The 27,261-nt window shown below is 39.1% G+C and overlaps 2 protein-coding genes across 4 annotated transcripts in view; one reads left to right on the forward strand and one right to left on the reverse strand.

Moving 5' to 3' along the window:
• The first annotated feature begins 1,518 nt into the window (after positions 1–1,518).
• On the forward strand, positions 1,519–8,078 carry MIEN1 (migration and invasion enhancer 1). Its single transcript, XM_058182836.1, has 4 exons — positions 1,519–1,951; positions 2,869–2,966; positions 5,570–5,646; positions 6,446–8,078. Exons 1-4 carry the CDS (start codon positions 1,764–1,766, stop codon positions 6,527–6,529), a joined length of 447 nt encoding a protein of 148 aa, XP_058038819.1. The 5' UTR covers positions 1,519–1,763; the 3' UTR covers positions 6,530–8,078.
• A 3,040-nt stretch (positions 8,079–11,118) lies between these two features.
• The window catches only part of ERBB2 (erb-b2 receptor tyrosine kinase 2), a 63,765-nt gene continuing 47,622 nt past the window's right edge, over positions 11,119–27,261 (reverse strand). For 2 of the 3 annotated variants that reach the window (XM_058182832.1, XM_058182834.1), the window contains exons 16-28: positions 26,452–26,499; positions 25,686–25,796; positions 25,291–25,429; positions 23,903–24,025; positions 22,173–22,271; positions 21,589–21,774; positions 20,430–20,585; positions 19,284–19,359; positions 19,031–19,177; positions 17,842–17,939; positions 15,506–15,679; positions 13,297–13,576; positions 11,119–12,895 (exon numbers count right to left, since the gene is read on the reverse strand). In XM_058182832.1, coding sequence (XP_058038815.1) covers positions 12,507–12,895; positions 13,297–13,576; positions 15,506–15,679; positions 17,842–17,939; positions 19,031–19,177; positions 19,284–19,359; positions 20,430–20,585; positions 21,589–21,774; positions 22,173–22,271; positions 23,903–24,025; positions 25,291–25,429; positions 25,686–25,796; positions 26,452–26,499 — 2,026 coding nt within the window. In that variant the 3' untranslated portion in view covers positions 11,119–12,506. The remainder of the gene's footprint in view (positions 12,896–13,296; positions 13,577–15,505; positions 15,680–17,841; positions 17,940–19,030; positions 19,178–19,283; positions 19,360–20,429; positions 20,586–21,588; positions 21,775–22,172; positions 22,272–23,902; positions 24,026–25,290; positions 25,430–25,685; positions 25,797–26,451; positions 26,500–27,261) is intronic. The other variant, XM_058182835.1, reaches the window with a different exon arrangement.

Below are 27,261 nucleotides of genomic sequence, written 5' to 3' on the forward strand. Positions count from 1 at the left end.
GGTGGACGGTGCTCGGCTTTGCGCCCGCCATCGGCGTGAGTCGCTTTTGTAAGGTGTCTGCTGCATGGTTGGACATCTCATGGGCTCTGGCTTCGTCCAGAGCGTTTGCCAATGTCAGGTTGCTCTTGGCTAGCAACCGTCTCCTCAAACGGATGTCTCTGACCCCCCGTATAAGTTGTTCCAGCAGCTCTTCGTCCAGATCGCGGTACTCGCAATGCTTGGGGGCTTGTCTCAGGGCTGCCATGTAGTCGCTGATAGACTCGCCTTCTTGTTGCCTGCGCTCCCCAAACTCATACCCTCGAGCGTATTTGGCCGGGGCTGGTGCGTAGTGATTCTTCAGGAGGGTCTGAAGGGTCTGCCACGATACGGAGTGTAGCGGTGTTGGCTCCGCTAGGGCTTCTGCGACGGCGATGACTGCTGACCCACAGTGGCTTATGAAGTAAGCCCGTTTGCGGTTGTCGGAGACTCCCTGTAGCTCGTTTGCCTCCAGGAAACTTTCGAAACGGGTCATATATATTCCCCATGTCTCCTGGGCAGGGTCAAACGGAGTGGGTGGCGTGTAGCCGGTCATCGCTGCAATGGCCGTCACCTTGCTGGGTTTGATTCTCGTAGTGAGTTCAGCTCTGTTCTGGTGCTCTGCCTCAAGATCCCACCTTCGTCGCCAATGTTAAGTTTGGGTATTGACGAGGCAGGAGACCAGGTTAGTGACAACAGCTCTTTAATATAGTGTGACCCAGCAAAACTCTGGAGAAAAACCTCTCCTTATATACACTTCAGCCTGAGGCTGCATCCAATCAGAACCGAGATATTTCCCGCCTAAAACTCCCGCCAAAACTTACAGTAATACATTACAAAAACCTCATGGTCAAAGACCACCAAGGACCCCACAATTAGATTCCTCTTTGCCACATCTACTTACCAGCAACTTGCCTCAAAAGTTTATTTCCTTCAACAACAATTTCCCTGTCTCATCACCAGATTTGGAGGCAAGGACATATCCAGATTGTGGAGGTGGCAAATCCAGTGATATCAATTCCCTACAATTTTATGAGCTCTTGAAGGCAAGATGGTTGATACAGATAGTTTGACATTTGAATTTTCCAGGGCAAGGCACGGGGGTTAACCTGTGGCCCGGGGGTTAACCTGTGGCCCAACAGTGCCTGAGGGTTATTTGAGATGCAGGGGTCTTTGGCAGCAGACACTTAGCACGTCATCAATAGAGAGAATGGCCAGTTTGACACCAAACTCTTAAGGCTGAATCAAAGGATCCACGCCAGAGTTAACCATAAGAAGGAAATTGTTCCTTTGCAGCGTTTCCATGGTAGCGACCTGGGGAGAGAGGTGTTGTGATAAAAATAAATAAATAAATACATACATACATACATACATACATACAGCTGACTTAAAGGGAAAGGTTGGTTCTGCATCAGGGTCTCCAACTTTGGCAACTTTAAGACCTGTGGACTTTGATTCCCAGAATTCTTCAGCCAGCAAAGCAAAGCATTGTGGGAGTTGAAGTCCACAGGTCTTAAAATTGCCAAGATTGGAGACACCTGTTCTGCATAACGATTATGCTAACAATCAGCAGGGGGAGCTCAAGCCCTCGGCGCTGAGGCAGAGATCGTCGAAACCGAGAAACTGGAGGAAACCAACGGCCCGTTAGAGGTCCGCTTCACGTGACCCAAGCAAGGTGGCTTGAAAGCCCACATAATTCTCGGCAGCCGCCATGGGGCCGAAGCCGGAAGTAGATTTTCCTGCCTGCGATGAGATATCAACCCACAGGAAGTCAGCCTTGGGTTTTTGAAACTTCGGCCCGACTTGGACGGGAAGCCTCTGGAGTGGGTTCCGTGGACTCGCTAGCAGTTGGTACGATGAGCGACGGGTCAGGGGAGCCGACTACGGAGGTCCCGCCCGTTACCGGAAGAGGGATTCATATCGTCGTGGAATACTGGTGAGCGAAAGAGAGCAGGTGGGAGGCGCCTGTGGGGGAAAGGCCACGCCTCGGCAGAGGGTAATCCCGCCCATTCACGGAGGCCGCGACCGACGGTCGCTATTTCTCCTCACGGTTCTTGATTTCGCTGCCTGGTTTCCCTTCAGTTGCGCTATTAGGGCTGGGAGGTAGAGAGCCGCGTTTTCTTTCCTCCATGTTGCCATCTTAATTTCCTTGCTCTTGGACCAGTACCGTTGGTTTATAGCAGCGTTTCTCAACCTCGGCAACTTTTAAAGACGCGTGAACTTCAACTCCCAGAATTCCCCAGCTAGTCTGGTTTATGCCGTAAACTTTATGGTATAACCACCTCGACCTGTATTTTGACAGATTGGTAGGAAAAAGAATAACATCCTTTTCCGGGCTCCTGACGCACCAGATCTTACTTTAAAAGCAAATAACAGGGATTTAGTTTGGCTCCTAGATGTTGGGAGAATGTTTGTGTGTGCTTAAGATTTATTTAACCTTTCTGTCTATATTTTATCAACTCAGAAGCCAAAGAGCTAGTTTGTCTGGCATGGTTCAGAGTTTAATGATAGAAGCTTGCCTAGAAAGCAGAATAGAATAGGAATAGGAAATAGAATAGAACAGAACAGAACCTATATTTTATGTAGCAATGTTGGGTGGGGTTTTTTTTCTCCCTTTTTGCAAAATATTGGAATCCAGCCCCTCCTTCCAGAGAAAGATGATACACAAACAGTACATATAATCTTTGTGAATTCTTCAGTCTTGTGTGAACCATGCTTTAGTGCCATTTTCAAAATGATAAAACAGGTAATTCAAATATAAAAATTAAACATTTTATTGTCTCCATCCAACATTCACTTTATTGCCCTATCTTCAACTTAACTTTAACACCAGCATTAAATTAATCTTTTCAGCAAGCCCTGTGGCTTTGAATCTGCCTACCTGGAGCTGGCGAGTGCTGTAAAAGAAGAATACCCTGATGTGGAGATTGAATCCCGTCTTGGGGCCACAGGTACAAGTTAGCATGTATGCTAATAAGCAGCAGCAATTAGCAAGATCTCATTTGTGACATGATAGAATGAACACACTGTGAAATTAATGTTTGTGTTATAAACATGTACATTAGAGAATGGGTCTCCAACCTTTTGGACCTCAGGGACCACCAAACTCATAATTTTAAATCCCGTGGACCACTGGGGAGAGAGGCTCAGCCGCCTTTCGGGCCAACCTGTCTGCTTCTGTGAGGCCTTCAGGTGGGAGGCCCAAGAGAAAATGCCTGGCCCAGGCACACAGCCTGTAAACCTCTTTTGTGATCAATCTGAGTGAAGAAAAATGAAGAGAGGCAGACTGATGGTGGCTTGCTGACATTGGTGGGAAAGTCGGTCCCATATTCTAGAGCTGTGGTAGTCACAGGACTGGCCCTTTGGTCAACCCAGACCAGCTCCTCCACCCGGGTGCACTGGCCTGCAGGGGAGTTGCCTGCTCCCTGTCAGGCCGAAATGCACCCAGGTGTAGGAGCTGCTCCAGGATGACCAAAGGGCTAATCCTGTGACTACCACAGCTCTGGAATATGGGATGGGGCCATGGTGGGGCTGGAAATCTCCACCATAGGAGATGGCACGTACATTGTGCAACTTTGCAGGTGGTGCAACATGCAAAAGGAGCGCAGCCCTTGCTGGCCAGAACAAAGCAGCATTTTTCCATTTTATCATTTCTTTCCATCATTACAGTACACAGTTCATAACTGTCCTATTTTAAATTTAATCAGCATCAACCTAGAATCTTAATCGGTGCACCATTATTATTTTTTGCACAACATAATCAAGGCAATGCAGCAAAGAAAGCAAAACTAGCAAATCTCAGTTCCCCCGCTTCATGCTAAATTTCATTTAAGAATTTCTATTCATTCCCATTTTAAAAGTATAGGCATATTCATGCCTAGGATATATCCACCAATCCAATACAAAGGGAAGTCTTTAAAGCCTGATGTTTCTAAATCTTTGTTTTTAAATCTCACAGGCAAAAAAAAGCAGGTTGGAAGCAAATGGAGGACTTGGGAAAGTAATGGTTGGGGGGGGGGAAATTAATGAGAAAAATGGAGTTGTCCGAAAAGGGACGGCTGATGTAAATAATTATAATTTTAAAAAATCACAATCAAAGGGGATTTGGGCAGCTAACACTGGAAAAGCCAGTTTTGGAAAGTGCCGGCTGGGTACAAAAAAAGGAAGGGGTCTTTTTTTTTTTTTCCCTAGAAAGAGCCACAGGGAAAGAAGGGGAAAGAGCCAGTCGGCTTTGTGCGGAAAACTCGGGCAAAGATACCTCAAAGATATCTCCAGGAGCCGCTGCTCTTCTTCCTTTTCTTCCCGGCCGTAGCCATCCAACCTCTGAAGAGCCAGTATTTCCACCTCATCCAAAAGGCTGGTTGGGGGCAGAAGGATGGAAGCAAGGACTTTGTGAGGTCCCCCTGATGGGGGATGGCTTGAAGTAGACGAAGGACTTGGCTTGGAATACAAAAACCGGTGCTGGCTCGACCTGCTGGCTAGAGGGGAGCTGCTGTGGAGGACTGATGAGGGGACGCTTGGGGCTTGGAGTGCTTAGGGCTCGGAGCGGTAAACCGCATCCAGGAAGTGCTACAGCAGAAAGAAGTAGCTGGAGTAAACCCTGGCTTTGCTGTCCATTGCAGACGCTAGATCACCCCCCTGCAAACTCTTGTCTCTTGAGGAGCCCAGCCAAAGTTTCCAATGCCACTTCAGCCAGCATTCCTCAAGAGACGAGAATTTGCAGGGGGCTGATCTAGCATCTGCAACGGACAGCCAAGCCAGGGTTGATTCCGACTGCTGCTCTCTGCTAACAGGCGGCCAAGCTAACTGCCTGAAGGACCCCATCCTGTCTTTGGGAGTCAAAGCGCTGAAACGTGAGCAGCGCAGGAAACCTTGGCTGGGCTCCTCGAGCGAAATGCAACGACTTCTCTGCGGACCACCAACATTTTTTCACGGACCACCAGTTGGTGACCACTGCATTAGAGGAACACCAGTCTATGGGCTGGTTGTACCCCTTAGAATTAGGGAACTAGTCTATGATCAGCCCTAGAAGCTTAGGAAAACAAAGTTCATACTCATGTTAATTAAAATGAGAGAGAAGAGAGGTGATAGTAATAAAGAAAAAAAGATTATTATTTTTGTCCCTGTTTGGTAGGTCACCTACTGAAATCTCCTCTGTATATACTCATAGATAAGCTGAGAATTTGAAGAACTAAATTATATCCCTCAAATTGGGTTCAGCTTTTCTGTGGATGGGCTTATCCATATGTATATATTATTAAAAAATATCTGTTGAATGATTAAAGAACTCCAGATATTTTTGAAATGTTGAATTTTACTGTATAGCCAGTAAAAATTTACTATGCTGCAAGGAGATGAGTTGTCTTCTAATGTGTAGATTTTCACATGGATTGTCCACATCCGAGTAGGGATGTGTATACTCATGCATATGAATATGAAATCTTGCTGTCACTTCATAGGTTGATTTTTGAGAAAGATGACACAAACAGGTTATTGATTCTGGGTGGATGAAATATGAACTGAACTGCTTATAATGCAACATCTTTTTTTAAAGGTACTTTTGAAATAGAAATAAATGGACAATTGATCTTCTCCAAACTTGAGAATGGAGGATTCCCTTATGAGAAAGACGTGAGTTCTTATTTTTCCCTGCTATTCCTCAAAACAGTTATTTTGGAAGAAAGCTTAAATATCTAAGGTAACGGTCAAATAGTTCTCATGTAGGGTTTCAGAGAGGAGCTCAGCAACATATTGTAGGATTTGACTAGTTTTAGTTAAAAAGTAGAGAACTGCTTATAGGCTGAAAACGGTGCTGATATTTGCTTTAGAAGTTATACTCATCCTTGACATTATTTGAAAAAATACTGTGCAGACATGCCAGGAATAAAATAGTATTGTTAAAAAAATTGTATTCTTAATTCATGGTCTCACCCATTATTCTATAGTATCTCTCACTTCCTCATAAAACATACTGTGTAGGCTCTAGTTATCCTATTCTATGGGTACAATAGTTGTTGCAGGTGTGATAGAAAAAAATTATCCCTTTTCTTCCAGTAGCTGCCATTTTCCTTCAAACCTGTTCCAGAGGTAGAATAGATGGGGAGAGGGCAGTTCAGGGAGGAGAAAGAGGGAAGTCCCTTGTAGAAATGTAAAAATGTGTTCATGCAACATGAGAGTTAAAAATCCTTCATTTTCAAGATTCATGGGGAAAGAAATTATGTACAAGAGATTTATTTTCCCATCCTTGATTTTATTATTCATATTATAAAACACATTGATACGCTCCTGGCATTTCTTAAAAAGAGGATTTATTTTTTTTGCCCAATAGCTTCAGACGGTGTTTTGAGAGTTTATTCTTTTTCACTCTAAGTCTGCTGAAAATGAAAAAAAAAAAATTACAGAGTTTGTTTTCTCCGTTTTGTCCCTCTAGCTCATTGAAGCCATTCGGAGGGCTAGCAATGGAGAGCCGCTTGAGAAAATCACCAAGAGCCGGCCACCTTGTGTCATTCTTTAGTGTATTTTATCCATTCAGTCCATGTTCTCCACTTACCCATCCTCCCTGAATCCTTGTCACGTTTGCTTCCAACTTTAGCTTCCAACTTTTCCTTCTGGTATTAATTCCATCACTAGGTAAATACCAGATCAGGACAGACATTAAAATAATTTGGGTTGTTTACAAACAAGTAAAATAAACTAGAACTTAAGCCATATTTTGGAGGTTTATTTAACAGGGCTTATTCAATAAAGTAATATTTTTTCCTTGAGGAGAATTTAATGTAATTCATTTTTCTATGTTTGAGACACTAGCATGGATTTTTCTTATTGTATTTCTTTTAACCCCTTCTGAATGAACGGGAGCAAAACCTCATATTTCTTAGAACATCTTAGATCTTTTAGCTTCTCTGCTTTTAAAGCCTCAACTTCTGGCCATTCTGCTCCTTTCCAGGGGTTTAGAATGAGTTGGTGCCACAACCTGACTTTATTTTGAAATCTGCAGGATCAGAGTGAAGCTTGATAAGAAGTCTTCCCAATAGTCCTGTATAGGTACAATTGATGCTACAGCAAATGTTTTCAAGGACCACATATTTTAAGCAACATTTTGGGGATCAGTGTTGCTAAAGGAGTGCATAAGAATGAAAAACATCCTGCATATCACACTACATGAATGAGAATTAATCACAACAATGTTTTTGCTCTCATACTCCACTGCCAGAAAGAGATTTATCTTAGATTTAATGTTTCCCAATTTCATGTAAGATTCTGTCGAGATAACAAGAACAGTGTTGCTACATATGAGAGGGGAATGCTTAGATTCTCATTTCTTTTCTACACTACTCTGAACTTTTGCAAATGACCATCCTTCTAAATATCCCCAAACTAGACATGATTTGTTGACGAAGTACCATAGTTCTTTCATGCTTATGTTCTGGACCAATTTTACTTTTTCTGAGAACAAGTATGAAATCAAAAGTAATTAATAGTAGGACATTTAAAAATAATTTTGTGAGTGACTTATATTTATAGCTCAATTGTCTTTTTTTTAACTTTTCACCCCATTCCCAATAAGTATTTTTGCAGTTCAGTTATTTCAACAGTAAGTTACGAGCCTAACTCTTCCATTGCAATCAGTGAGACTTTTAAGCGTTTCATTTGGATCAGTGTGTGTACCTATCTAACTTGAAGTGTTTACTTGCCAATAAGTCCTTTTGATTAAATTGCAGATCTATATCTATTATACTAGTAATACCGATTTCATGACTTGATCTTATTGTGATAGTAAGTATTCTTATCAGTACATATGGCAAACATTGAAATTAGAACATAAGTTATCAACCCTGTAACTGCATGTTTCACAGCTTATTTCGTGAGAATAAGCAATAGAATTTCCTTTAGTTTTTACTTTACTGTCATTTTCACTGTACTATGATGCCTCTATTTTGTCTTAAGACTTGATTCTAATAATCCAATTTTCATCTTGGATCGATTGGTGAGTAATTCTAAGAAGTAATTGAAAATAATGCTGCTTATTGGCACCCTTTGCTGGTGCCAGACAGTGAAAGGCACGAATTATCTTCCTTCTTCCAGTCTTAATTTATATGTTGAAATTGTTGATGAGCCTTTATTTACTGCAATTTATAATAAAGGAGAAAATGCTAAAAAGCTTGCAATATGTTGTCTGTGCAGTGCTGCTAATCAATTAATTAGAGAAGCTTTTCACATTTGGGAAATAGCTTGAAAGAAATAAGATTGCTGTTTGCAAGGCATGATATGAGGTAAGATTTAAAATTTTGCAATTTAGAATGAGAAAATTTGAACATTAAAATGGTTTGATTTTTTTTAAGGTTTTTTTTCCTGTTAAAAACAGTTGCAGGGGTTTGCTTTGAGCATGAAACTTAAATCACAAAATTACCTGTATTTGCTTCTATTCATCAGTTGCAAAAAATCTCACTGAATCCGCCCAGTGGAGAGTTCCTTTCACTGATACCATGCAAGAGATAGAAGGAGAGGGAAGCCAAGGAGTTGTTCCAAAGAAAGTGGCTAGATGCCATAATTGACCAAGGAAGAGAAGAGATACTTGTGCTAACAATCTCACTCTAAAAAAAGTATTTTCCACATGTTCAAAAGTCCAGCTTCCATCTTGAACGTGCATGAAGTGGAAAAAAAACCAAGGATAAAACAATACATGAACACTTACATGCAATATTGAGATCTGGCCTTAAGTTCTGGCCAAAGAATTGGAATGATTTATGTCTGTACTATAGCACCCATGCCTTGTTCCTATAAGCAATTTTTAATTACTAAAATGGTCAGTGAATAGAACTAGTGCACAGGTTAAGTGAAGAGAAGTCAACTACCCCATATTTTTTTTTCTTAAACAATATAAAGTCTTCTTTTTACTGTTCCTCAATGTCATTATCCTTTCATCATTTATTGGCCTTTCTCCCCTTCCCTTTTTTTTTTTAAAGAAATCTACACTTTACAGTGTCTCTGCCTGGGGAAAGGATCTTTATTTTATTTATATCACCCCTTTATTTTTTTATAAATAATTCAAGGTGGCAAACATAATCTAATACTACTACTATTTTTGCTTAACAACCTTGTGAGGTGATCAAGCTGGGAAAGTATGACTGATCCAAAGTTTAGTAGGGAATAACAACTAGGTTAGCTATTGACCTAGAGTTTTTCTAAGATGTAGTTATTAATTCAAAAGTACTATGTTATATTAGTTCAGACGCAATTGTTTTGTATAATTTATATATTGAAGTTGAGGAAGTTGTGTTATGAAATTGTTAAAACATAGAAATCTCAATGACATGAGCAAAAGGAATTATCTTCTCACTTTTCTGCTGTCAAAAGCATCTAAATTCTGCCAAAAGGGCAGTTTCTCTAGAGATTATTTTTGACCCTTATATATGTGGGATTGAGCAGTTACAGAAATGTCAATTTAAGGGACAATAAAAAAGCTTCAACACAAATATTATAGAAAATGAAAACTATATTATACATTTCTCAGATATACAAATACTTATAACACATTTTTCATTTTTTTTTAAAAAAATCACTGACAGCTGGTACCTTTCAATGATCTAATTTAGCATCAGCTGGAAAACACAGGTTTCAATGTAAAGCAGGAGAATATGCAAATAGAGTGAACATCGGAAATAGTAAACAAATCATTCCTTAGAACAACTACATACACATTCTATTGTATTGATTTGTTTCTCATTGTTTTCCATAGATTTTGTAAACAGTATTTACAATTCCAAGACATTCTGTATATACAAGGAACAAGCTGTACCAATCATACTACATCCCTTTGCTCTTCAAGGATCTTCACCTAACCTACTGCCATCTGCAACTTTCAGAATTCTTAATATACATAGCCATTTTAGATATTCAGATATCAAAACACAAAGGCATTTCTCTAGATCCTCAGACTTGTTCTCTGTATGTACATGTTGAAAGTGGTTACTTTTTTGTCAGCGTTGGGAAGACCTGGTAAAGTTTTAACTTCTCTTGTTCTATTTCCTATAAAGACATCAGAAAACAGTACACTAACGTTAGCATCTCCATTTCATTACCCCACTTTCTTTTCAAATTTGATTTGAAAAGAGAGGAAGAAATAGAATTAGTTGTAATCACAGTATTTATTCAAAGTAATTTTAGAAAAAGACCAAGACAACGGGTGACCTATTAAGTCACTATTTCAGAGATATTTCCTTACTAAATGAACAGAAACAGAATTACCAATGGTGAGTAAAAAAGCAATGGAGTGGGGTTAACTCCTGACTTTGTGTCAACTTTCCCTCTGACTTTCCTTATAGGAAGCTGGCAGGGAATATTGCAAATTAAAACCACGTGATTGCAACTAACTAGCAGTATGGTGGCATGGCAGCATTGAAATGGGCACAAAATTGCCAAATTTCAATCCCATGGGAGTCATGGGTCCCAAATTTGAGGTGCATTCTGTATGTTAGCCCATTTGAGGTATAGATTCAACAAATTGTTGCTTTGTGAAGCACTGTTTTGCCTAAGTGAAGGTTACAAACGAACAAAAGAATTTTAGCAGTGTATAATAAACCTACAATCGTAACACATGGAATGGGAGATAGTGATTTACAGGAATCTTTCCCCAATCTAGTGCTTTTCAGACATGTTACTCTTCCATTCCAACATACCACAGAAATATGATTTTGGGATTCACTTAGATGTCACCAAGTTCACTTAAGAGACATACCCATTATTTTATATACAGCATTTTAGACATAATAATAATAATAATAATAGTTAAGAGTTAATTCATTGAGGAAAGACTTCAATTAGAACAGAGGAAGTACAATTTGGAAGGTAACAAATCAACTTTAACTGGACCACTGCTGGTATAAATGTACACTGATTACGGATTAATTCTTTCAGAGAGTAAAAAATTAAGCACCCTTTAATCTGTGCTTAATGAAAAAGTTCCTTTATGTTGCTACATAAATTACACTGAGTAATTCTGTACTCTGTACTTTAATTCTGTACTTCGCACATTTTTTGCTCTAGCCTTGACTGCATGAGAGAAAGTAAGAGGCTATGAGAATATCAAAAATTCACTCACAATTTCTGACAATCTTACTCAGTTATCTCTGGCACCTGTGATTTAGAAGACGTATCTGTATCTATGCACTTCAAACGTATATTTGCCTCCATCAATGCTGGATCCATTCTTAAAAGCAAGGTTCTTAGAAATCTACATTTGACACCCACTATCAATCTTCCCTCTCATATACTGGAGGCATGTGTGCAGCTTTCACTTTCTTAAAAATAAATATTTCAAAAACACTATTAAAGGAGGCATATTGTGCCTATGAAGAAACTAACTTCTACTATTGTCTCTAACTGAAGAAATATGTTAGATGCTTTTTGTCAGTACTCTTGGTAAAAGCTAGGAAGTGGCATGTCAAAGATCATATAATATATATCAACTACTTTCCAATCCAAACATATTCCCTTTCTGAATTAACATCACTAAACTAAACTAAATACATTTGTTTTGGTTCTTCAACTGCCTCTTCTAGAAACTTCTTGTAATTTTAAAGACCATGGCAAAACTAATTTGTCACTAAGCAAAACTTCCTTTGTTCTAAGATACCTTGTTGAAAAAAACACTAATTATTTTGTTCTACTTTGCTATAACGGCATATTATTCCCACCCTAAGGTTGAAGAATATCTGTTTAAGCAATAATAAAATTTCCAAAAATCACGTTTTGCCCTTATTTTCCACTCTTCCTGTTAGTCCATACTCCGGTAAGAATGTTTTTGCTCTTCTTAATGTATTATCATTCCAACTTGCAATTTTTCAGGCCCTTCTAGTAGTCCGACCCTCTTATCTTGAAGCCCAAGACATTAAAAGCAGGGGCTACAGATGTGGTGAGAAGTAAAAGGGCACTCCATTCTTTTGCCCAAATGGCAGCTGAGCTGCCTGAATCCGAGGAATGTCACAGATGTAGTGCCTTATAGCCCAGAAATGGGCAGACTTCAAGTTTGCAGGATTTTTAACCTCTTTTTAATTAAAACCAGTGTCCGTCATCTGATACTTGGGGTGATGGAAATATACTTGGTGTTGCAAAATTCTGAGCCAACTAATATGTTTAATTACTAGTATTATACTGACCAAAACTTGCAATTCAGCCAAACAAAAATCCATACTTGGACCCCAAAACTTTCAACAGCACATCTTAGGGTAGTAGCAGAGGGAAAATCTTGCTACTGCCAGTATTAAATAAGAGGGAGTAAAAAGCTATGCTATTCTATTGCAGTAGATCCAAATGTGCCCATCATCTTCTTTCCGCAAGAGCTAGGAGATATGAGAGAGAAAAACCTATTGGGCCTTAAAAGGACCATTAAGGCTTCAATCGTGTTCATCATGCATGGGTAATTCACTGGGTTTGTATCCTGAGGTGGCTTGATTGTAAAAGTCAATCTGACTGGTCATGAGAAATAGTTTTTATGCAAAGTCCTTGGAACAAGTGACTGATTCTGACAGCCCTAAATACTCCAGGTTCTCTGCTGTTGGGGTTGGAGGAAACCCATTGGTAGCAGCAGGAGGAACAATGGAGGTGGCAAAGAATTCTGCTGGATTGCACTTAGGATTTTCTTGGTTCCAATAATAAAGGTTGTCAAAAGCTTGTGGTAAAGGGCTAGACACAGGGACACTGCATGGTGTCAGGTACTCTGGATTTTCCACTGCACTGGTGAAACTCCTATAGAAAGCATTCTTTGGTTCCTTGATAAGCCCATTTTTGCCCATGTGCTTTTTTTGCTTTTCTAGTGTGGATCCTGGTAGTCGTAGGTTTTTGTTGGGTGGAAGGTTGTTTTCTGGTTGATTTACATACTCTACAGGGAAAAGAAAGAAAAGAATAAGAACAGTAAAATCCAGGTTGTGGAAGCTTGCGTGCTTTTCAACAAAAACTACTAACTGCACTCATAACAAATGTTTCCAATCCAAATTCAATAAGGGTTAGAAACATACTTTGAGAATAGGCAGATCCAGTACAAAATACCTGAAATACTCAATATGCCAATTATACAGAGAAAGGCTATGCAGCACATGGATACACACCTATCAGGGTCTATATAGGGTTGCATAAACTAAACATATTTTCTTAAGATTGTGCTGCAGAGAAAAAAGATGTATTAGCTTTAAGAATTTGCAGACTACATAAATATCCCAAGCACTGTTCTGTCTTCAAAATCAAATTGCTATGCAGTCTTCCAATAAAGAGAATAGTACATACCTGGTATGACAGCCAAGCTTAATGGTACAGCGTAGCTCTTGTTATCAGGATCCTCCTTTTCATTAACTGATGCACCTGTGGGATCTTCACTATAGCGCTGAAGAGAAGAATCAGGTGACTGCAATGGTGCTGAAGTCTGCACTGCTTTGCTTGCTGCATAGTCTTCCTCATGCACGTCAGTGGTGATACTTTCTGACTCTTCAGAAAGGGATGGTCCCAAGTATGGGTATTGAGGAGACTCCTCAGTCTCTTCTGCATCCATTTGAGTCTCTAAAACATTCTAGAAGAAAACAGTTCACAAGATCTTAAAAAATGGATGCTATAAGAGGATGCTGTGTGGATCTAGATCAGCATTTTATAGGAATTTTTTTAATTTGTATGCACACAGAGAGAGATGGCTGTCTGCATTTATACACACACACTGTGTGTAAATGCAGACAGCCATCTAATATATAAATGCATTTAGTATGTAAATGCAGACAGACAGTTTGGTCTAGTGATCAAGGCATTAGGCTAGAAAGAGATAGATCATGAGTTCAAGTCTGCCATAGCAATAGCACTTAGACTTATATACCCCCTCTCACAGCCCTCTCTAATCGGATTAGAGACAATCTAGTCCTCATTCTACCAACCTCAGAAGGATAGAAGGCTGAGTCAACCTTGAGCCGGTCAGCACTGAACTTGTGGAGTGAGCAGTGAGTTAGCCTGCAATATTGCATTCTAATCATTCAGCCACCACAGCTATGAAAACCAGGAGGACTTTGGGCCAGACACTCTCAGCCCAACTCACTTCACAGGGTTTTTGTTGTGGGGAAACTAGGAAGAGGAAAGTGTGTTGAATATGTTCACCGCTTGAATTATTTGTAAAATAATAAAGCCGTAGTTTACAAATTTGGGTTTTTAAAAAACGTATAGTTTTTAACTACCATATGTTCAAGTCTTTGACTTATCATAGCACAGAAAATTAGCAAAACAAAATAACTTGCAAGAATTTTGTTAAAAGTATGTCCATCCTCCCCCTTGCACATACCTTATTGTGTATTATTGCTTTGTTTTTCAGTTCATAGACATAACTTTTACAAGTAGATCTCCAGCCTTTTTGGGCCTATGGGCATATTTCTCTCAGATACCTTCAGGTGAACTGTTGAGGGAACTGGACCAAACCTCCTCCTGCTTTCTGTGTGTAGGTTTGATGTTTGTGGTTTTATTATCTTTAGATCTTTCTCCTCATCGTGTTCTAGTCTAACAATCTCTGGAAATCCATTTTTCCTTTTTTTGCTGATTTTTTTTTCTGCTCTTGCCTCAAAGCAAAATTTTGTATTGCAGACTTCAACTGCTTGGTGATACTGGCCCTTGATTGGCAGATTCCTTCCCCCCCACTTCCCCCCCATGCTTAGAAAGCAAGTACCAATGTTTTTCATTATGCAGACAGGTGGCACTAGCTCCTGTCTATGATTCCATTGAACATTAGAGATTATCTAGGCAAGTTTTTCACACTTGGCAACTTTAAGATATATGGATCTAGCTCCCTGAATCCCCCAGTTTCTGGGAATTGAAATCCATACATCTTAAAATTGCCAAATCTGAAACTGATCTAGTCCCATGATGGCGAATCTATGGCATGCATGCCCAAAGTAGCACATGAAGCCATGTCACCTGGCACGCATGGCCTTGCCTGTTGTCTTCTGGGTTTCTGACACACATGCATGTGCAATGATCAGCTGTCTTTCGTGCGCATGGCAGTGTTGAAAACTGGTATATGCATGCGTGCCAGAACCTGAAGTTTGGCTTTTCTGGAGCGTGATCCCTTCACGTGCACAGTAGTGCTGAAAACCAGCCTGTGCATGCATGATGGCCAGCTGATTACTGGGGGTGCATGTACGTTAGAACCCAGAAATTCAGCTTTTCTGAAGTGTGGCCCTGACGAGCGCACACACGTGTGATGTTTCCACGCAACTGAAAAGGCTCGCCATCACTGATCTAGTCTGATCCTCCAGTCAGAGTTTGAGTTGCTTGTAGCTGGAAACAAGAACTCTTTTTATTGAGCTATTCAAGGAAGAGTTTTAAATTTTTGTTTGCCTAAATTAAATCAATCCTTAAACTAAAAAAATATTCCCTATTTCTATGTAGGAGAAATATAGTGTGGCATAATCAAGATACAAACTGGTTTTGACTGTTTTGGATATTATAAACTAAATTGTATGCTTACCCTTGTGGAGGAAATCCTAGATCGATAGTCAGCTGATGTTTCACCACTGAAAAAGCCCTGATGGGGGACAAGATATTCTTCTGCATCCACCAAGTCTTGCATGTCTTCCTCCTCCAGCAAAGTGCGATAAAAAGTGCTGTCTATGGGGCTGGCAAGACCCATCGTTTCATCATTCTATCAAGAAAAACAAACAGCAAATGCTTGTAGCTCCTAAAATTTTCTTGCTTCCTCTGAAAATATGGACTAGCCTTATAACATCCTTCATAGTCAAAATTAGTATCCTCATAATGCAGTTGTGTCAGCTAAGGCTGTGAAGATGATTTATCGAAGGTCATCTAATATTTTCATGATGAAAATGGGAACTTAAATGGGGAATGTCGTGGTTCATCACCTATGGCTTTATATTAGGGGGCACTAAGCCAATAACCATCTATCTTCTGCAATCTTATCCAAGATTCAAAATAAATCTCACTTTGGTAGCAGAGGAGCACAAACAAAAAGCAATACAGCAAAAGATTATTACCGGCATTTCTAATTACTAACATTTACTATACAATGGAACCCCAGAACATAAATCTAGAGATAAAAATCTAGAACTCTCAAAAGACACATTGGCCCCTTAAAGCTTTGGATGTGGATCCTAGAATGTCCCCGGTTACTGCTTAAGGTGGGGAAAAGAAATTTATGAATTATGCAGAAAGTATTCCTATTTATTATATGCAATTAATTAAATTACAATTAAATGCCAAACAAAACAAAATCAATCTTTTTATCCTGAACAGTCTCCCTTTATCTTGGTGTTATGTACTTTATAAAATGCCACTTCCAGCAAGTAACTTAAAAGAAAACTGGGACCTTCCCTTGTCCATCCAATATGGCTCCTCACATCTGTTGGATTAACAGTGAGTTTCTGATGCAGAAAACTGGAAGCATAGCTGATGAAAATATTCCAAACTCAGATAAAATATAATACATACATAAATTTGTAATAATGTCATGTGATATTTACTTATCCATGCTCTTCATTGCATGAGAATATCCATATACTATGCTCCTTCCAAGTCAATTTGAAATTGCACCTTCTACAAATTTGGAAGCCAGATAAGTGAAATGGTTGCTTATATTATAAAAGCTACAAAAGCCCATTTGTTCTGAAGGCTACAATGTTAAGAACAGACACCTATTATTGCCTGAAAGCTAGTGAAGGTTCAAGCATGTGATCTTATACCACTGAGGTATAGATAGACACTAAACCAATACTTATTAGTCATTACTAATTAATTTTCCTTGGTGTAAATATTTCCCTATGTCCAGAGTACAGACAGAAATTTAGACCACTGAGGTCTAGATTAAAAATCAGGCTATGAATCTGGCCTGCATATTTCAGAAGACTTCATATGAACACAGCAGCTACAGTACTTCCAGATACTTCCATGCATTGTCACTAGAACAATATCTATTTTTTTTAGCAATAAATTAACCTGGACACTTGTTTTAGAAGACTATATTAGGGTTAGTTATCAAGAATATCATCAACAAGATAAAGCTATCTCTTGTTGTGGCCCGCTGGCCCGCTGGCAGCCAGCAGAGTCAGGCAGTGAGGAGGTTGGGGAGGAACATGGGCCAGTCCTGGGGGCTGGGGAAAGCTCAGACGAGGGCTCTGCATTGGAGGCAGAGAGGGAGATAGATAGCAGTGAAGCAGAGGAACAGCTGGAGCCAGTTCCCAATGTGTGCATACATAGAGCTGCCAGAAGACAGGGACAACTCAGAAAGCAGGGTCAACTTGGGAGAAGCCACATCTTGGAGATGATAGACCCCTCCGATAGGAAACAAAAGCGGAGCGAACGGGGAGGGGACTTTTTCAGGAAACAATTCATTCGTTTGGTAGTTTCAAGAGTGAAGAGTTCTGTTCATGACTCTAAGAGACTCTGTGCCAAGTTTTGCCTTATTTGGAGTTTGGAAACAAGTTACGTGGCAGCTTGCCAAGCGAGATAAAGTATGTGGAGAAATATTCCTGTGAAAAACTGTTTGGACAAAACCTTGCTGATTGTGAATGAACGTAATTCAAAGTTGTGTAAATAAAAGAGGTTTTGACAGGAGCAATTCCTGCTTCCTCCTTTTTAAGGTCAGAACATCCCTGTTTGATCAGATACGACAACTCTGAGTATATCTCTTTGATCAAATTTTGAGAAACAATTATTCTAGCTGGATTTAATCTGGTGTAACAGGAAGCTATTTTAATTTTTCTTTCTCTTTCTCCCCACCATCCCTACTATTATGCAATAAAAAAGTTAGGAGGCAGTGCAATCCTCTTGAAAGTAAAATATCATCCTCACCTGAATAACCACAAACCTCTGAGGATCTCTGGCCATGCGGGTGAACTCGGTGACCAATTCTCGGAACTTAGGCCGGCATTCTGAGTCAATCATCCAGCCTACAGAGCAAAAACAGCATACATATATCTATCCAAATTAAGTCCTCCTTATGAGAAGAAGAACTGGTTTCTCTGATAATGGGAAGGAGAATAGTGAAAAAAACATGATCCTTGCAAAGATCTAACATGAAGAAGGAAGAAAACACAGGAAATATTAGCATGACTGTTGGATATTCAAAATATTTATTTATCTACTTTAGAACTCACCTATTGCTTTTAATCTCCTGCAATATTTTTCATATTTCAAACCTAAGTACTATGCACTTCATGGGTAGTTATGACATGTACGTATGTATTGTGTGTATGTAATTGTGTGCCAGAGAGTTCATACCTTTGTTTCTTACAGGAAAGAGTACAAATCTCTGAATACACTAAAGATGCCTATTCCCAATTTGGCAGAAAACCCAGGCAGAAAATAGGACACTGTCCACTTATAAATTGCTATATCTAAAATACATGTTGCTTTTGATTTTTGAATAGAAGCAGGCTTTCCAAATACTAAACACTTGCCAAATATAATATTCTATAATATTTTATGCTTTTAAAAATAATTCAACAGAACAGATACATATCTGAATAAATAGCAGCAAATTTAGTAGTTGAGTAAAAAAAGCAATTTACAAAAATTAAACCAATGGTTTATCACAATCTTATAACTAGCAAATGTTGGAAGGCATTTTTCTAAAAAGAAGAAAGCTACCTCACTAGACAAAACCTCAAATGCAATTATGTTGTTTGAAAAATCAGCCAAGTTTGAAAAATCAGCTAACATACTGTCATATCTTAGAATCATAGAATTGGAAGTGATCTATGAGGTCATCTAAGTCAACCTCCATTTGATATATACAGTTCAATTTGCCCTCATTCTCTTCCTGCTTAAGAGTTTTATAAGACAGCTGGAGGCTAAAGCTAGACATATTACAGCAATCAACCAGCTATATGCTTTATGTTTATATTGCAGTTTTGACCACAGACTTGCTAATCTGATGCTCCTCAGAAATATCGGAGGTATAATTTCCAGTCTAGGGTTAGTAGCCCCAATATCTTTTCACCTTATGTGAAAAACTTATTAACTATCCTTAATTGCTTACATTTAACCATAATCATATAGACATCAATGGTGCAAATAGGAGGCTGGGGCAATCTCTCTCCTTTTTCCAACAGATCAGGAATCTCCCGGGCTGGGATACCATCATAAGGCTTTGCACCAAAAGTCATCAGCTCCCAAACAGTAACACCTGGTGAAAGCAGAAGAGAGAGAGAAAGAGAAAGGGAGATTTCCATGAAGGAACAGTCAACTTTTCGCAATGGGAGCTAATTGAAAGGGGAAAAGACTACACATACCATAGCTCCACACATCACTTTGATGAGTAAATCGTCTGCGCAAGATGGACTCTAAGGCCATCCACTTGATAGGCACCTGGACAAAGAAATCAATAGTGTATGGATGACCACAAATCATATCTCTGCTGGTTAGTTTCAAATAGTACCGTTATTTGAAAGTTTTTAGATCCTGCTTAGAAATGAGGTTGAGGTTAATTAAAATGGTTCTCAATACAAAAGTAACAAAGTATTATTTGGCACTTGAAGATGTCCCATATCAGACTGATATTTTTCTCACTGAATTTCAGCAGTGGAATCTTTATGAACTAGGGAGATGCAACCGACAGAGCTCAAATTGGTCATCTCTATTTTTAAAAAAATACAAAGTAGTAAGGGATTTAGAAAGATCATTCTGATTATTGTGCAATTCTATCCTGTTGCCCTTCCATTTTTAAACTAGCTTTATAATTTAAGTTTGTTAAGTTGCTTTGGACAGAAGGAGAAAGTGAGGGAAACTGGGATAATATGCTTTCAGAGCCTTACTTTAAGAAACAAAGGCATCAGTTCATACTTTAGAAAGAAGAAACAGACCAGTAGAAAGGATTTCATCAGTGAGAAGAAGGACTGAGTATATTATTCACAAATGCTCCTTGAATATAAACTGTGAAATGTAATCTGAATTTTACAGAAGTTGTCAGTCTTGTTCTATGTGTGTGTAGGGTGACAAGACAAAAATATTGTCAAAGTACTAGCCAGCCTTCGTTCAGAAGAGATTGTGCTCTTAACTTTACAAAAGTTAAATATTATCAGTCAAATATTATTTGCAGGTTTTTTTTGGGTTACAGCAATAGAATTTTATCTGTTCAACTAATACATCTTCAATCTGGCATTTCTCCAGATATGCTGAAGTACTTTCATAATCTCTAGGTCAGTATGTCTCACACTTGGTAAGATTTGCAGGTTCAACTCCTAGAACTCTTAACTAAATATGGGAATTCTAATTCAAAATATCTAGTGGATAGCAAGTGGAAGGAGGTAGGTCACAGCAATGTGTTAGGAGGGAGCTAAGTGTACCTACTATTATGTACTGTACAGGTAAATGTAGCATTTCCTCACAGAACCTATCTACATTTGGCCTATTAACTAAGGAACATTGTCATGTCCCACCTTCCCTCCATCAGCATGATATTCTGTTTCATCAATGTCCAGCAGTCGGGCCAACCCAAAATCTGTAATCTTCACATGATTTGGGCTCTTCACCAGGACATTCCGGGCAGCCAAGTCCCGGTGAACCAAGCGGACATCCTCCAGGTAGCTCATGCCCTGAAAGAGAAGCAAAAACTATTTGTTTTCCTGGCCAAGGAGAAATATTGATGGATCTCCTTAAGAGATTGCATTCCTACCGACATTAATTATAACACTATAATTGATGTTATTATTAAAATCAATTTCTTTTATGTCATCAGAAAGTTGCTGAAATTTAATTTGTAAGCAAAAGTAAAGTTGGGGGTTTCCCAGGATGTTTCGGATGTCAATGATTAGTCAAGCTAATGTTTCAATATATGAAACTATCTACTGAACTAGCAATTATTCTCTTTAATATACCTCCAATATACCGGACATAGTTTTCTCTATCTTCCTATTGTCATCCTCTGACTGGAGATACAAAAGATGAAAAATTGACTTTTGTTTTTACAAAGAAAGAACAACTTTCATGTTATACTAATTATATTTTTCAACTTCCAGTCCTTGAGAAAGAGAGATTCTGCAGGTAAGACAGCTGTGGAAAAATGTTCTACTAAGAACAGAAAGAGGGAATTGTGTATATTCATAAGGACAAGTAAGAGAAACTATATAAGAGAGGTGTGGAGGAAAAGAATGCTGTTAATTAAAATTGAGCAATTCCTTAAAAATCTCTGTTGTTTTGAATGTACAGTATTCTGCCTTTCTTCATAAGGAGGATTTGGGCAAATATCTTTTCCAATTACAGAAGAGTTATATAAGTAGTTCCATTACCAGCAGCTTATTAATAAACTCAAGGACCTTTTTCTACAATGAACCCTTCAATATAATTTGCCCTTTTTAACATTCTCTTCGGATCTGTCCAGTTCGTGGTTTGTAAATAGGTTGTGTTTATGTAAGATCAGAAGCATTTCTTACTTTTAGTTAGAGCAGATGAAAAATGGAAAAGCAGAAACCTAATTTGATAGAATAATTATAAATGGGAAAGATGGCTTCAAGACCTACAAAGACTTGAGTAGTGCTTCCCCATGAACCAAAAGGGTTAGAGTTATACAACCATTTCCCTATCTACTGTTCCACTTACCTTAGCTATCTGCACACACCAGTTGAGGAGGTCCTGGGATCCAATGCGGTCCTTATTCTCCCGCACGTAATCCAGAAGGCAGCCATATGGCATGAGCTGAGTCACAAGCTGCACTGTGGAAGTGAGGCAGATTCCCAACAGCCGAGAGACGTAAGGACTGCCTACACCTGCCATAACATATGCCTCCTGTTGGAATAGAGAGAGATGGAAGTGAGGGACCCTGTATAGGAAGAGAACTATCTGTAGGAGATTACCAGGCTGAGCCCAAGAGGCAAATCAAACACATCATCATCTGGAGTCCCTATGCCCCTGAAAGAGACCTAAGTCCAGCCACCTTTGAAATTCGTTGAATCTTATTTGGCAACAATTTGCCTTGAGCATTAGTAGATCAGATTTTTATGTATAGGTTGCAAGGAATAAACTTGCAATGCTTTTGAACTCTGCTCCTGTTTTCTTGAGCCTGACACTATTGAGAGCCCAACAAACAACAGGAAACATGTAATAAATTAGGTAGAGATGGGGAGGTACACTGTCCTTTTCTGGAAGGAATATACCCTCCTGGGAGGTCAACACAGTTTTCTTACATCCAAAATCTCCTTGTTGGCTTTAGGTGAAGTGTTTTCCCTCAGGACTTTGATAGCTACAGGAATCTTCACATTCTCTCCATCTGGAATCCACACACCCTGCAGGGACAAGATAATAATAATATGGTGATGGATACAATCAGGTTATTTTTTAATCAAGAAAGCATGAATATGTGTGCATATGTACAAAAGAATTCTGTACCAAATGTCTCCAATGAGTTCTACCCAAATACCCAGTCTCCATAGCAAATTAACCGTGGTGATTTTTAAATAATATTATTCAGCTGTAAACATAAATAGCAGTACTTCTGCTAAATAATCAGGAAATTAGTCAATCAGAATGAAAGACTTGTGGACTTCAACTCCCAGAATTCCTCAGCCAGCAAAGCTAGCAACAAGTCTTAAAGTTGCCAAGTTTGAACACCACTGCACTAAAGCATCTCTGAGAGATAGCCATCCAGTCTCTTAAGACCTTTGGGGAATGAGAACTTCACTCCACTAACAAAATGACAAATCTGGCCAAAAAAACCCTCCAAAAAAGTAGAGCAGGAATCATCATAATATGATAATATTTTTATGAATATCTGGTAGCGTTCATTGAAATACACCAATGAGCAGAACTAAGTATGCTCAAACCATGCTGACTGGAAAGAAGGGGAATATATTTCCATTTGCCTGATGGGTCCGAGTTGGAAATTGCTAGGCAAGAATATGATTACTGCATTTCTCTACAAGGAAGACTGATCACAGGGCAAGTAGAACAGCCACAAAGAGTGAACAAATAATGTTCAAATGGATGACAAAGCAGCACTGATCGCAAGGATAGTTCCATACTTGATCCCTAACTAATCCATTTCTGCTGCTTAATCCTCTTCTCGAATAAAACCAAGAAGGCACTATGGTGTACACTTTAATAGCATTTAAGGTAGTTCTTCAACTTGCAGAGAATTTGCACATTTTTGCTGATTACAAGAACACTCCACATGCAGTTACAGTGAGGGTCCCTAATCAGCACCATATCTTGATGATCCCACAACTGTGATCTATTCAGCAGCTGTGCCAATTTCCAGCTGAGATCCATCCATAATCACAGTGAATCTGGTTTTTTATTAAAAACAATGAAGCCTACAAAACGTGAAGAATGTATCATTTTCCTCGTTGGTGGGGACTCTGGATTTATCATATCTCCCAGCTCCTATAAATGTTCAGCCATCATTAGTCTATTTCAGTATTTCTGTAATATTTTACACTGAGCAGAAGGATAAAACCAAAAGAAAAAATATTTATTTTTCTTTTGGTTTTATAAAATATCAAAGATACAGGGGAAAAAGTTATGGAGAGAGTGGCATATTAGTTGTGTGTTGTATTTAGTACTTTCCCTTTGGTCAGCTGGGAAGAATATTGATTATTGATTATAAGAATATTGATAGATTCATGTTGTGTTTCCAAGGCTGGTGTGATTCAAGGCTGGTATCAGTTTGCTTCAGAGAATTTAGTGAATGAAAACAGAGAAAGAGGGGAGATACTCTGAATTTCTCAGGGTGGTTTCCAGCCAAAGCTCCGCCTGCCATTGCCCAACTTTAGACTAGACTAGACTAGAATAGACTAGACTAGAATAGACTAGACTAGAATAGACTAGACTAGAATTGAATAGAATTCTTTATCGGCTAAGTATGATTGGACATACCAGGAAGTTTAGTTATGTAGTTTTCAATTCCTGTTCTCCTCACCTTATATACGGTTCCGAAAGCACCTGACCCCAAAACCTTGACTTTTTTCAGTTCTGTCTCCTTGAGAATACGCATCTGAGCCTGGTTTGGAAGAGCTCCACTGGGGGTCAAGGGCTCCACTAACTAGCAGAGTCACAGAAAGAAAGGAACATAAGAATGAGGGCATAAAAAAGAAAATAAATGTATTTCCTTCAATGAATCACCAATGCAAGAATATATCAACATTTTCTAAATAACACAAATGTAAATGAAAACAAAAGCAGTGCTAGGTATCCCTTAGAATTATTGAAACATTTCTGGGTTGTTGTTTTTCTGTGTTAGATTTTTATCCCACATATTTTCCATATATAATTCAAGAAGGAAAATGTATCAATACTCTCTCTTTCTCCTATTTTCCTCACAACAAACATCTTGTGAGGTGAATTGGACTGAGAGAGAGTAACTGGTCTAAAGGCACGCAGCCAATTTTTCATAGAATTCACAATCTCTTGGTTTCTAGGCCTGCATCTTAACCACTATACCAAAGTGATTCTGTTGCAGTCTGTTGTAGTAGCTTTATGAATCTAGGCAATAAGGAATCTGCTTCTTTGGTTTAAACATAGTCAGCCACATTTTTCTAATACCCCTGAAAGCAGATTATAAAAATAAAGTCCCTCTTCTGGTATTTGTTCCCATGACTCTACACAGCAGTCCTTGGGTTATGACGGCAATTGGGACTGGGATTGCTGTTGCCAAGTGATGCGGTTGTAAAGTGTAATGCCACATGATCACATTGCTTAGTGGTGGCAAGCCCAGCATCCCGAGTTACCGGTACAGCTCTGTGTGGGACCTTAAATGGGAAGAAGTAGGATTTCTAGGCAAAGAGAGTGGCAGTGCCTTGGGAAGGCCAGAGTAGGATGCAAGGAGGGCCAGTGCATGGCTCAATGGAGGTTTAGGAGGGTCATGTGCCGGTTAGGGAACTTGGCTGTACACAGGAAGAGTGTGCTTTGGTGGGAGAAAAAGCAGTGGGAGACACTTATCAAAGCAATCTGCAACCTATCAACTTCTCCCTTTGACTTTGCTTGTGGGAAGTCAGCAGCTAGGGAAGGTTGCAAATGGTGATCATGTGACCAAGACTTGTGTCAAGGTCATACTGTAATCATGAGCCAGATCTCCAACAGTTGGGTCATGATCATATGGTTAAGGGAAAACTGTGATGGCTAGAACACCAAGGATCAGTTGTATGTCCATGTTTTCATTGCTATTATAACTTCAAACAGTTGCTGAATGAATGGATATTAGCTGAGAACTAATTATGTGGAACTCTGAATTTGAGCTTTATTTCATTTGCTTTTACTCCATTACTGTGAAAGTTACGACTGGGAAAGGGTCACAACTTCTGACTATACCTCAGTTTCCTGCAGAAGACGCCTCATGGTATGTTTCCTCTCTTGCTGCTTCCGTCGATTGATGCAAATAATAGTGAGAAGCAACAGAAGGAGGGCAAGGGCAGCACCCACCACACCTGCAATGATTGAACTAGCATGGCTGAAAAGAGGATGGAAAGAGAAAGGATAAATTGTAATCTAAAACAGGAAATGCCAATCTGAGATCAGTGTTCCCCTGGTTGAAACCATCTGGAGATGGTTTACTTGCCCAAAGGTTTAGGTGGAAATCAAATAAGCAGATAAACTTTTGCTAATTATGATTGACAATAGCTGGGAAATCAAAGCCACCATTCCTTCCTCTTACAGCAACCTTGTTATCTCTGTGTGGGCAATAGTGCTAACTTAATTGGTTTCACCTTCTGGCTCTGCAACAGAAGATTAAGCACTTCTCAGACAAAAGACCTCTTCTCTTCTGCAGCATAGATACTTTTCCTTCCCCGGTTTCTGTCTCTCCATAGTATGCTATCCTTCAGTGGGAAAGAGCAAACTGCCTGTAGACATACTGAAATTACAGTGAAGCTGTACACAAATCAATATATGAATCAGAGGTATTTCATTCATTGCCAAATGAGACACCAGGCCTACCCCCTCTAATGTCCTTTCTTGAACATTATCAGGAAAAAAAGAGATCTCACCACTCTCCTCTAGCAATGTTGCCCATTCATTGACTCTAATGATGATTTTTAACATTTACCTTAAATACACTTTAAACATATCAAGCTGATACCTGCCAAATCAAACCCATTAATTTGCCTATCTTGGAGGAAAGGGAACAAACTTTAGGGGCCACATTTTCTTTAGAAGGTATTGCAATTCTTCCTACTACTAATCTGAGGGCCCATTTATTATTTCTAAGCCTTAGCAAATGGCAGCACCTGGCTGATTTTTTCTAGAATCAGTAATTAAGCAGGTAGGATCTGATTAATGCCTGGATGAATGACTACCACAACATTCTAACACTGAGAAATTAAAAAAAAAATTCCCAAAGGATGGCACTTCCTTAAGAAAATCCAATAAAACTGCAAACAACTCCTTTGCAAACAATAGGTTTTAGGTATATTATTTTGATTCCATGATAGAAAAATGATACAAGAGAAACAAATAAAAATATATATAAAATACCTGGGCTTCTGATCCACAGGGCAGCCAAATTCATCCCGTAGTGCACATCTGAAAAAAAGAAAACTGGTGTCACACAATCGTTTGCTAGCCAAGTTTTACTATAGTGCAGTCTCTCTCAAGCTTTCACTTTGAAAATACTCTTAAAATAATTCCCAGATCTCAGAGAATCCCTGCATAAGAATTGCAAAAAACCCAAAGGTTTTCCAGTCTAGTTCACTTCTAACCTACCCAAACCTTGTTTTCACTCTTTGCAATGATAGTAAAGCAGTAGGCTGGCAGCAGTTTCAAGGTGTAAAAAAATACCACCATTACAAACCCTACCTCTGCACAGTGCCAATTAAACACACACAGACATACTATTCTTTTCTATGTCAATCACAATCTCACTTGGATCTCTAGCCTTTTGCAGAATCCTAGTTTGGAAAAGCTGTTTTAATGACTAGCAGTTGTGCAAGAACCAAACAAAATGGAGCTTATGCAAAATAATTTTCTGGTGGGATATGTCCCGTACATATTATAAGAAGGTCCATTACAGTTTTTGCCTGGGCACCACAATGAAACGAAGAATAAATGTTCATATTCTTCCTACTAAGAAATTATTTGTACCTGAAATAGAATGAGGCAGCAAGAATCAAAGTCTGATAGGAGAAACTGGATTAGACTGTAATTTGAAGAGGAAGGGAATACTATTTTCAAAGTTCACTTAATAACAAACCCACAAAACACAGAACAGGTTACACTTTAACCTTTTCCGCAATTCAGTTCCAGTTTAATATTTTATTTTCTTAAAGATACGTAGGGCCACCCATC

Source organism: Ahaetulla prasina, chromosome 4 (genome assembly GCF_028640845.1).
Source record: "Ahaetulla prasina isolate Xishuangbanna chromosome 4, ASM2864084v1, whole genome shotgun sequence".
Taxonomy (NCBI): domain Eukaryota; kingdom Metazoa; phylum Chordata; class Lepidosauria; order Squamata; family Colubridae; genus Ahaetulla; species Ahaetulla prasina.